The sequence below is a fragment of the Uloborus diversus genome, chromosome 1, assembly GCF_026930045.1.
Source record: "Uloborus diversus isolate 005 chromosome 1, Udiv.v.3.1, whole genome shotgun sequence".
In the NCBI taxonomy this organism is placed as follows: domain Eukaryota; kingdom Metazoa; phylum Arthropoda; class Arachnida; order Araneae; family Uloboridae; genus Uloborus; species Uloborus diversus.
The window spans coordinates 100,822,270-100,833,957 of NC_072731.1; the positions used below are offsets into that span (position 1 = coordinate 100,822,270).

General features: G+C 32.9%; 1 protein-coding gene across 1 annotated transcript in view; it reads right to left on the reverse strand.

Moving 5' to 3' along the window:
• The window catches only part of LOC129235032 (adhesion G-protein coupled receptor G6-like), a 50,641-nt gene extending 40,100 nt beyond the window's left edge, over nucleotides 1-10,541 (reverse strand). Inside the window, exons 1-4 of the mRNA XM_054868763.1 lie at nucleotides 10,524-10,541; nucleotides 8,595-8,692; nucleotides 3,574-3,750; nucleotides 258-449 (exon numbers count right to left, since the gene is read on the reverse strand). Coding sequence (XP_054724738.1) covers nucleotides 258-449; nucleotides 3,574-3,750; nucleotides 8,595-8,692; nucleotides 10,524-10,525 — 469 coding nt within the window. The 5' untranslated portion in view covers nucleotides 10,526-10,541. The remainder of the gene's footprint in view (nucleotides 1-257; nucleotides 450-3,573; nucleotides 3,751-8,594; nucleotides 8,693-10,523) is intronic.
• Nucleotides 10,542-11,688: the final 1,147 nt, after the last annotated feature.

The following is an 11,688-nucleotide window of genomic DNA, read 5'->3' on the forward strand; positions in this document are numbered from 1 at the left end:
CTTACTGAGGTATTCCTCTATCATTGGATAACGTTCTTCGTATTCCTCTACTTAATAAGTGTTGTCTTTGATTGTGGCAAATCTCATGAAAAATTAAGTCGCCACCAGAATGGATTAAAAAGAGTCCCAAATTTTTATACTTACCAGAGCACTCTTCCTTCATAAAGTTGACCATTCTTTGCATTAATTTTGCTCAAGAGATTAGTTCATTACCTGAAGGAGATATAGAGAGTCCAAAATTTTATTCTTATACTTACTAGGGCATTCTTCCTTTATAAAAGGAGACCATTCTTTGCATTCCTCCACTTCATGAGATTTTTCCTTGATTTTTTCGCATTGATATCCGTTTTCATCACCATTGACACATTTCTTTACTCTTTCACGTTTACCCTTGCCACAAGTAGTAGAACACGGGGACCATTCCTCCCATTCCGAATTCGCCATTTTATCTAGAGAGGCCAAAGTAAAGATATGTTCTGTAAATCAAAATACTAATCCAATTATAAGTGAAAAAAAAGTATGTAGTATATAGTTGAAATTTCAAGTGCCAATGCGGAAATGCAAAAAGGAGGGGAGGATTTGCTATATAGCTAAACGTAACAAAATTGAAATTCCCTAGAAGTTACATAGTTTTTTAAAATCAAGTTTTACACGTTTCATCAGTACTTTAAACATATTTTTATGAAATTCCATTCATGAAAATGTGGTACTCCTGTAAAGAAAATTTTCATATAAATGTTCCTGTAAGTCGTAAGTCGTCCCTAAAAAGTTCTTGTAAATCCATTGTTCAAAAAAAAATCTTTAAAGCGTTTGTGAAAAGAAATCGAACTTGAACAACATTAGAGCACTTTTTTTCCTTATAGGAAGCAATCATGAACATTCCTGTTTCCAAATGTAAAATGATATCATTTGTGCTACCATGTGCAGTTAATAGTAAAAAGTTCACTATTTTTCTCTGAATACCTGTTTGGAAAAGTAAACATTCATTCTTATTTTTTAAGTCTTTAAAATAATTTTAAAGTTTCTAACAATAGCATTTCATCATACTTGTAAAGCATTACGCAGACTATTACATTAAGTGACATTTTTTTCCTAATCTAACATATTCTAGGGAAATAAAAATTGTAAAGGACGTCTGTAAGGCAAGGAAGAAAAAAATCCTGTTTCGAAGCATCGTTAGAACTAACTGTGTTACATCAGACATTGACAATGTGAAAATGTGGTACATTTATGAACAATGTTGAGGCAAAGTTGTACTTGCATTCTGTGTTACGTTTCAGAGAGAATTTTTATGTCTATTGCACGCAGTGAGTCAGTTTTTCAGCAGTCATTGCTTTGATGTGTTCGACGTTGGACTAGACACCCAATAATATCGTAATCAATGGTCATTGATTTCAAAGACCCAAAGAACACGTTTATCTTCTATAAAACAAGTTGTGTGCAACAACATTTACAAAAATTCAACGATTTTTGTACACAAATGTGCATCCATCGAGGAACTAATATAAAAGCGCCCCCTCCCACCAAAAAAAATTGAATTTTGACATCTTGAATTCAAATTATGTTTTTCACAATCACGAGTGTGTGTGTGTGTGTGTGTGTGTGTGTGTGTGTGTGTAGGCGTGTGTGCTTGTATCTGTGTGGCAGACGTGAGTGTGTGTGTGTATGCGTGGGCTCTCTAACCTACGGTACGCGGGAAGCTTACCAATCTTTTTTTTTTTTTTTTTCGGAACAGCGACAGTCTCGTTGGAAATATAATTGAGACATTATTTTTAATTACAATCAATCATTTAAATCTTTTTACCGTTAGTTTTAACCGTTTTCAATTTTTTTACTATTAACTAAAACCCCATCTCTCTTTTTGCTCTTTTTGAGAACAGATCTCTTTTATTCGCGCCACATTCCCCCGTTAGTCCCCAGGCATGGGGCATTTTCTGGCTCCACGGAAAACATGTGCTGACTCCTGTCTTCACCAATATTTAATTAGTGATCAGCTCAGCATGAGAGGGAGGCTGACACCAAATTTAAATGTTATTTGCCAAACTTTAATGCTAGATTCTGAATTTTTCGAAAAAAACTTGACAACAGAAATCGAAAGTCTCTCAGAAATAGCTTTGAAGACTTTGACCGTGCATCAGACGAAATTCAACTCTTTCAAAACCCTTTTAAGTGTAATATTGACAAGGTGCCTGCTGAAATGCAAATGGAAGTCATTGAGTTAATAACGAATGATTTACTCAAGACAGCTTTCCAGGAATGCCACAAGGAAGATAACCTACTTCTATTTTACAGTTCTCTACTAGAAAAAGACTTTAAGAACTTAAAAAATCATGCTAGAGCTATGTTTTCTCTTTTTGCACCCACTTACAAATGTGAACAGACGTTTTCAAAATTAAAAGTACATTAAATACGACAAATATTTAAAATCCCTCTTAATGATCGAACTACGGAGTTTGCCCCTGAATGGACTGAAATTTTATCAAACAAATACAATCTTCTCATCATTTTTTAAACTTTTTAAATTATTTTAAAAGCTTTACACGTGTTGTGTTCTCATTTATTTCCAAGTTTTTAATCATCATTAATTCAATAAAATAAATTTATAGTACATTTCAATAATTTTGTCTTGTATCACTCACTCATTAGCCTTTTAAAAAAGAAAAAAAAATCACTTAATTCTGTGACAAAGAATACGATTTATTTCAGTTTTCTGTACTCTTCTAAATTTTACAAGACCCCCTATAGTTATGATGTTATTAGAGATTTACGGACACTTAAAATATAATTTAATTTAGCTAACAGCAAATATGTATAGTGGACGCCGGTTAATTAAATCAGTGGTTAATTGAATCGGCCGCTTTAATGAATCAAATTTTCAAAAATAGAATAAAATCTAGCTTTATTGAACTATCCGCTAAATTGAAACAGCCGCTTTATAGAATTAAAACTGTTAAGAACAAACGTAATTCATAAAAGCGGCGGCCACAGTACGAGGAAATATAGCAACTTAGAAGCAAGCCAAGAAATTTTCAAAACCACCACTGAGCGCTTAATTAAAATACATATAGAAAATACATTCGCAATGTATGGGTGGACTGGGGGGGACTAGAGCTAAATAGATCATCTGAGCTAAAATATTGTTGAACCGGCTCGCCTCGTCTCCACAAATTTACAATGTGACCCGCGAGTGAAAAGGTTGGAGAGCCCTGGTCTAAGATATAGAAACAACCTGGAGACGGTTTTCGCTAGAGGAGTAGCATCGGGGGCCGGTCGACGGTGGTGCTGCAGAGGAATGCGGGAGGGGGATAAAATCATAGAAATTCAAAACAGTCAAATGAGAACAATAAGCAATGTGATTGCTCAAAAAAAAGCAGAAAAAAACAAGAAATGAAAATTTTTGAGAACTTCAGAATAAGTAATATGTTAAAGCAAGTAAGCAAGCAGGATTGAAGTGACAGAAAATCCATATTATGCAATGTTGAACATGGATTGTTAAATTTTTAACGTAATAAACATTTTTAAAATAAGTTGATGCATTTGAAATTTTTCAATTTTCAAAAAATAGCACTTTACCATCACAGCTCTCGTCATTGCAAGGGACGGAAATCTTGTCCGGTCCTTCACAATCTGCTCCACCATTTTGAGGTTTCGGATTGGTGCAAGTGCGAACTTTTGTCTCTTCGCCACCTCCACAAGGGGCGGAACAGTCTGAATCTGAGAGTATGCTCCAAGAAGTCCATCCACCGTCAACTGTTGAAAAATGCAATATTACATGCAATGCGAAAAGGTAAAGCAATCATTTAAGGCACGGAAACCTAATCATCGATTTCCGCATTGGGTTTGATTATAGACAAGAAATGAGAAGTAAAAATCTGGGATTCATTTCGTATTGAACACCAGAAATGAACGTCAAATTAAAAGGCGTTAGATGCATTTATAAATGGAGTTGTTTCCTTCAGTCAGAAGCACTACTTTTATTCACTGAAATTGATAGAATAAGCAAAAAGAATAACATGGACCCAGAAAATTCTTTCATTTTCCCAACAGTTATTTTTTAATCTTATATCTTTAAACGAGCAATTCTTGTGGGTATGCACTGTTTGACCATGGATTGTATAGAATTGGCAAACATCACTAGACGTTAAATCCCGGTTATCACAAATTTGCCATTTCAACTGCGCTTGCGTGCGAACTTAGCTTTTTGGGCTTTCTGTTTAAAAATTTCGTGTTGCTTGTTTATATTTAGGCTGTGCTAGAGTCCCAACAAATTAATCAATTTCATTAGAATATTTTCACATCGATTTCGTGATATATTATATGAAACTACGGATATGAATAACTGATAATCTTTATAATGTAAAGAGCAAATGACACTTCAATATTTATTGGTTTGGAAATATTTATTTATTTAACTTAAACGTAAAACACGTTGTGTACTTCAAAAATGATTGGAATATGAGTACAGATATCCGGTTTTCGCGGATATTTTACGTTAGGCGTAAACAGCTTAGTATTATACATTTTTATTTAGGTTGAGGGTTCGATTTTGTATTAGAAGTGATGCTGCAATTCTAATACGCTCTTGTGAGGTTAAAAATTTGACCCTGAAAAGGGTCTTTGTTTGATGGAAAAATCAGACACCGAATCCATTAATAATCAAGACGCAAAACTCAGTCCATGGCCCAGCGCCATTAATTGAGTAGGGTCATGCTCAGACTTCACCGAGGTCTAAAAACTAAATCAGAGAATGCTTTGTGATATTTTTTTTCTGTTGCCATCTCATATTCATTAACAAATTTAAGATGTTTAATTAATTTTAGCAAGATTTTTGAAATCAGCAAAGTCCGCGCACAAGCGCAGTTGAAATGACAAATTTGTGATAACCGGGATTTAACGTCGAGTACAAACATCCAGTTAAGGCGACTCCATCCGAATGAGGAGGAAAATAAAAATTTTATGCACGTATTCCGCTCATTTGAATGAGACTATGCTTAATTTAGAGGCTAACATACACATCTGCAAAATCTGACATCCCTGAAAACTAATAGATGCCTCCATTTCCGGGTGTAAACAGGATTTTTGCCTTTCCATACAATCCGTGGTTAGACAGTATATATATTAATATTTTGTATCTCGAAAACGGCTCTAACGATTTCGATGAAATTTTGGATTTAATTGTAGTTTTGCATTCAACGTTCATCTACATCAGTGTTTTTTTCTGTAAAAACGCGATTTTTTACAAAAAAAAAAATTTTTATGTAAAGTCTAATTAAGTTAAGCCTTGAAGTGAACTGTGAATTGACGCATCAGGCAGACGATTTGCAACCATAACAATGAAAATTTGTTTCTTCTCGCTTTAAAATTTTAAACTTGCTTAGAGTTGCCAGGCTTGGCTGATATTGGCCACGTTGGTTAATTTCAAACACGCTTGGCTGAAAACAAATTCAAAAGCATTATGTAAGTCGATGTAAGGCTTTTTTCTTTTTTAAGTGAAACTATTGCTTGACCGTCCTATTTTATTTTATTTATTTATTTTCTTTTTACTCTTCAAATAGTTTAACATGTTTTTTAAATCACGCATCTAAATTTTATTTCGAAGAAACGTATGTCTTGAGAACTGTTTATGTTTTGTTAAGACAGTTGTTATCATTTGTTGGAATGGTTTGTGGATCATCAGTTTTCATGGATATCATGCTGTATGTAGCATTTCCTGGCGTAAAGTGACCAACTGCACTAAAAAGTACTTATTCAAAAAGAAAATCTCGATTGGAATAAAATAGTGAAACGCAACATAGTATGAAAGGAAGTATTCGGTTAAAAACCGATTTCACCATAGCAAAACTGACTCCAAGGTCAAAATATTTTAATTACTGACAAGAAAATTGAATAGTAAAAACAAATGTAACAGATAGTTTAAAGCAAAATGTTGATTTAATTACATTTAGAATCTTCATTGTTTTTTACTTTAGTGTTATAAGAAGGTCGAGTGCTTAATATTTCGTTAACGTGAAGCTTTTCAAGTATATTTGGAAAAATATTGAACCTTAAAAAAACACGAGTTGACAAAAAATAATTCTTTTCAAGCCGAGCGAGGCTCGGTCGTCCAGGTACTTATTTTTTTTTAAATGTCCGATTTTGCAAAAAAGACGTGGTCTTGATGACGTCACAAATAATGCTCTTTGGCGCATTTTTTTTTTCGCGTTTCCACGTTATGATAATCAAGAAGCGAATTAAAATTGCGATCTACGCTTTTTGACAAAAGAAAAAAAAAGCTACCGATTATAAACTAATCAAAGCTGCGAAAAGAATTACTTTAGGATGAATGATACTGAGATTAATATAAGGAAAGAAAATAAAATACTAGCATCAGCAATCAGATAATTTCAAAATTTTGTTTTAAATTCGATTGTTAATCGAAATTCTTTATGCAACGCCAACAATGTCCTTACTTTGCATCAGATGTTTTTCTTTCTTAAAAATGCCAACATTTAACAAAACTATGTCCCCAAAACTACTCTAAAGGAGTGAAATATTGATTGGAACAACAACAAGAAATTCCTCTTCATAAGTTATTGCAAGTACAGTGGCTCCCAAAAGTGTTCGTACACCTAAGACTTTCAATGAAATAGACTCTTATCCGTTGGTTAGAATTAATATTTCGGAATAGGTATTTTATTAAAAGATCTATGATCTATTTTTAACAAAACAACATGAAAATTTTTAATAAAACCTTAAAACATATTTTTTTTTTAAATCAAAAACCAAAACGTGCCGGAAATTTTATCTCAGAAAAGTCTTCGTACACTTTGAAAAAATGTCAAAAAATTAGTAAATAATCTAATTTTTTACTAAGTTATTATTTAGTAGAATATCATGCAGTAACAACAACAGCTTTTATACGTCTGGGAATAGATTTCATTGTTTTTTCTTTCAATATTTTGTGCAATTTCTGAGTAAGTGTTCAGCCGCACCACGAGTCTTACTGTTTCTAATTCGCTTTTCATTTCAATGGTGTATTTTCGTAATCTAGCCACCAGATATCTCCAAATATGTTCCATTTAGTTTAAATTTGACGATTGAGGAGATATTTCTAAGCTTAAGGACTAATTATGAGGCACCAAACGCAAACGTGTGCTTCTTATCGTTATCTCGTTAAAATACAAAGTTGTTTCCGATTACCAAATTTTTGGCTAATAGTTTGAAACTGTTTTTTGAAATATTTAAAGGAACATCATAATTCATTATTTCACCAAAAAATTCCAAATTTCCAAGTCCTTATGTTGAGATGCACCCTCATACAAGAACACCTTCACCGTCCTGATTAACTGATCCAACTAAGTTCTTAAGATTAAATTCCTCAGTTTTTTCTTCCATTTACAATTATACAACAATTTAACCCAAAATGTTGAACTTATTTTCATCTCTCAGTAAGACGTTGTTCCAAAACGTTTTGAGCTTATTTATCATTGATTTTACGACGAAAAGCGTAAGCTTACCGTTTTTCGCACGAACAAGAAACTTTCTGCGGGAATAGGTCCCATTTAATACAGCTAATCATAAACCTTGGCGAACAACTTTAGGTAAAAATTAAAAGTAAAATGTTTCATTCAATTCTGCAGAAACTTTTTCAGTTCTGAAATGTGTACTTTTCATGTTTTTTTTAACTGTAAACCTCCGATCACGCTTTGTTAACTTTGCCATTTGACGTTTTCTTACATTGTTTTCGATCCGATTCTTGTCTTTAAAGCATTTTATCAAACACTTCACTATAGAATGGTGTAAATTAACCAATTTAGAGACATTTCAAACCAATTTACGGCTACTGGGAGGGGAAAAAATCAAATTTCGAATCGTGTTTGTTGTTTTTTACGCATCCTGCCATTTTAAAATATTAAGCAAAATATTAGGGAATGAATACACAAAAAATTAAAGGCAAATGACTTTACAGTATCATTACAATGCAAAAATAATAAAAACTCGCATATGATAATTTTAATTATGAATTTATTCGAAAATATCTCAGTGTACGATGACTTTTGTGACGTATCTTTTCTCTGTCTCTTCGTTTTTCGACAAATTTAAAAAAAAAAAAAAAAAAAAACCGGCAATATTTTGGAAAAAAACTACTGGGTTTTATTCAGAATGGCATAGGAATGGTGTGAAAAAAAAATTGGACTTCATATTCGAATTCAGTTTTGCGTTATTTTGGTTTTGCTACAAAATTTCAAGGTGTACGAACACTTTTGGGAGCCACTGTATATACAAAATTATTGACGGAAAACTGAAAAAATCACAATTATTCTGATTATTTTCACACCTCTGTATACAGCTAAAGATGCTGTAAATATTAAGAAAATGTCTGTACTACTTCAGGAGCCGTTTAATCTACGTATGATGTTTTTTAGACGTAATGCTTCTTTATCGAATCATTGCTAAAATCCTGATGCAGTAAAAAACCGTTTCCAAGTTTATAATCCATTGTAATAAAAAGATTATTATTAGGAGAAGCAATGAAATATACTATATGCTAAATGTGATTACTTTAAGCAGTAAACGTTCGTTTAGCAAAAACAGAAGGTATAATATGCACCTACTTTTTTCTTCTCCTGCAGAAGAAACTGCGTACAAAAAGAGTAGTTCCAAAAGAATTTTCACTTTATTTATCATGTTGGATATCATGCGCAATGCATACCTGAAATTTGTAAAGATTGTTAGGGGTTTTTTTTTTTTTTTTTTCAGAAATTGAATTGAGTTAAATTACTTAAATGTTACTACGTGATAAGAGAAAATAATAAGCATCTTAATCAGAAATCTTTTGTTTACAAAAAAAACATAATTAGTTATAACATCGTTACGAGAGTAAAACTTTTAAACAAAAATACCGGTTATCAATATGTTTTCGCCTCCCTATATTATGTTTTCGTCTATAGTTGGGACACACCTAACCTGGCAGCATTGTGAAGGCTACGAAGATCCTAGTCGCAGCATTACAACGAAGCCAGGTTTGGTTTGCCTCCACTATAGTACTTACACCGTATTTACGACACGCTTCATTATTCCTGTCTTTGTCAAAACGCCGCTTACGTCGACAAATATAATCAAACTACCATGAATGCAGGTTCTGATGATTAAAAGTACAATCTATCTTTTAAGTGCTAAGAATCCAAAATTAGAAATGCTTCAAAGAATAATTAAAAGAAAGTGCTGAAAACCGATGCAGAGAAGACAGTATTTACTCAACCCATCTGCACGGGCGAAACATTTTTAATAATAAATTTGCACTTTCTTCCCGGAATTTCAAACTTTGGCTTTTCATTGTTGTAAATTCGAATGTGTAACATAATGTGGATGTATCATGTAACATAATGTGATATCATGTAACATACATGATACCACATTATCATTATGTTACATGTATATCATGTTACATAATGTGGAAAAATCATGAAGTAAATGTAAATTAATTTGTAAATTTATGAACAAAAGTTAAAGCTTTGTAAAAGAGCCTTCTGAAAAAAAAAAGTTTTTTACCGGAAAAGTAATTATTTAATGTTGGGGGGTCATTTCGCAGTATTTTATCGAAATGTAGAGTCCACAACATGGCACTATTTATATGGCACTACTTTTGCCATAACTATTTAATGTTCTGAAGCGCATTATTTAATTTGAGTTAGTCCTATCAACACACAATTTCAAAATTAAATAATGTGCTAATCAAACAGTAAATTAAATAGCTATGACAAATATAGTGTAATGTTGCGGACTCTACATTTGGACAAAATACTGCGAAATGGCACTGATTGTACGGTCATGTCCATAACATGTGAAAATCCTTTTTTTTAAAGAAAACTTTGTAGTAGGTTGATACTTCAATACGTATTTGTCTCTTACATTTGAATACGTCAAAATTAAAATCAAATTTTGAATTTTTGAAAATAAAGTGCAATTTCATTCGCAAAAAAACAAAAATTTTATTTGTTCAAAAACATGATCATATTTCAAAGGAAGATGATTGAAATCTCGACTGTGGTTTAACATACGGCAGTCTGGGAATTTCACCAAATATCGCCAAACTGAGAGCAGATTAGCAATAATCATTTTTGGCGTCAAATTTGACGTATCTTCGAGTTTTCGCCAATATGTAAAATTCCTTTCCAAACCATTATTTTTGTTCATTGTTAAAATCTCATTTCCATCGTGGAAAAAAAAGAGATATCACTTCGAAAAAAACTTTTTAACGACATTCCCTCGGGTTCCCCAAAAGAGCAAAGGATCAAAAAATATAAATAGCCTTTTCTGTTATAGCAGAAAGAGCCGTACCAATCTTAACAGTGAGAAGTTTTCTCCTTTTCACTGAAATAACAAAATTTATATTTGAATGTTTGATTAACTGAACTAAACATGCAGAAATCTTAAAGTAAATGTGAATATATTTGTAAAATTATAAACAAAATTTAATGCTTTGTAAAAAAGCAATAGTAAAAATTTCGAAAAAAAAAGGGAAAGTATTAAAATATACTTACATAAATCAAGCATTTCCTTGCATCACAGAATTCGTTGGAATTCTAAAGGGTATCAAGCAAGGGCAGAAATGTTTGTGTATGTGATAAATAGACATAGAAACATCTCCATGGATATGCAGATAAAATCCCTGCTCACGCAAGGTGGTTCACTCGTGTATGAATTATTGATGATTCGCCAACACATGTCCGTAAATACGAGATCTAATTCAATAACAATGCGTTTCGACTTCTACTTGCCCCTTGGCCTGAGAGAAAGATCATTATTTGAGGTTGCTCATAGTTATTGATAAAAATCAATCATTTATGAGCTTAGTGATCTTTAGGTTTTTTGCAGATAATTTACGGTTTTTCTTTTGAGAATAATTCCATCACTTTGATCCAAACTTGGTAAAATGATTACTTAGTTTCTGCTGAACAATTACTAGATCAATGATACTACAAAAGCACAGACTGAAAAATGCTACTCACTTGTTTCATGGTAGCAAAAAGGAATTGGCTAAAAACAATAACGACGAAAGTGTAGAAGAAAGTGCAAATGACGATTTTATGGGATTTTAAAGGTCGGCCCAGTTTTACAAGCTAATAAATAGTTAAATTTTAATCTGGCTCTGCGATAGTTGCCGAAAAGGTTTTTTCTCCAGAAAAATTACATTAAAATAAGATTAGCCGGTAAACCGTAGTTTGATTTCCGATTTAGTGCATTTACTTTTTGTACCACAAGGTCATTCCTCTGCTCTGTATGCTTCTTGTTCCAGTCTCCTCAGCATGCTAAAGCAAAGAAATCATGAACTGACAAGGCCTGTTTCCCGGTTGCAGATTTCGTATATTTTTGTGTTAGGTGATTTTTTCCTAAGCAATTTGTAATTCATGTTCGTTACGGCATTCCGTTATCTCCCCCTCCCCCCCCCCCCCCGAGAAAAGTTGACTGCGGCTACAGTTACGTTGCAGCCCACCAATGGACTTCTAGTTTCAGTTGTGGCTCTCAGACATTTAGAAGTTGGAAATTCCTGTGCTAGTAGTGCTATAGTGATGTTAGTTTGTGGTGAACAAGAACGGTGCTCAAATTTGCAGCACTGGTGCACGTTGAATCCTTATATATTATTTCTGTAGCCTGTTTTTTGTTTCTACGTGAGATCTTCCTTAATTCTTGATCGATTTCTTCAAT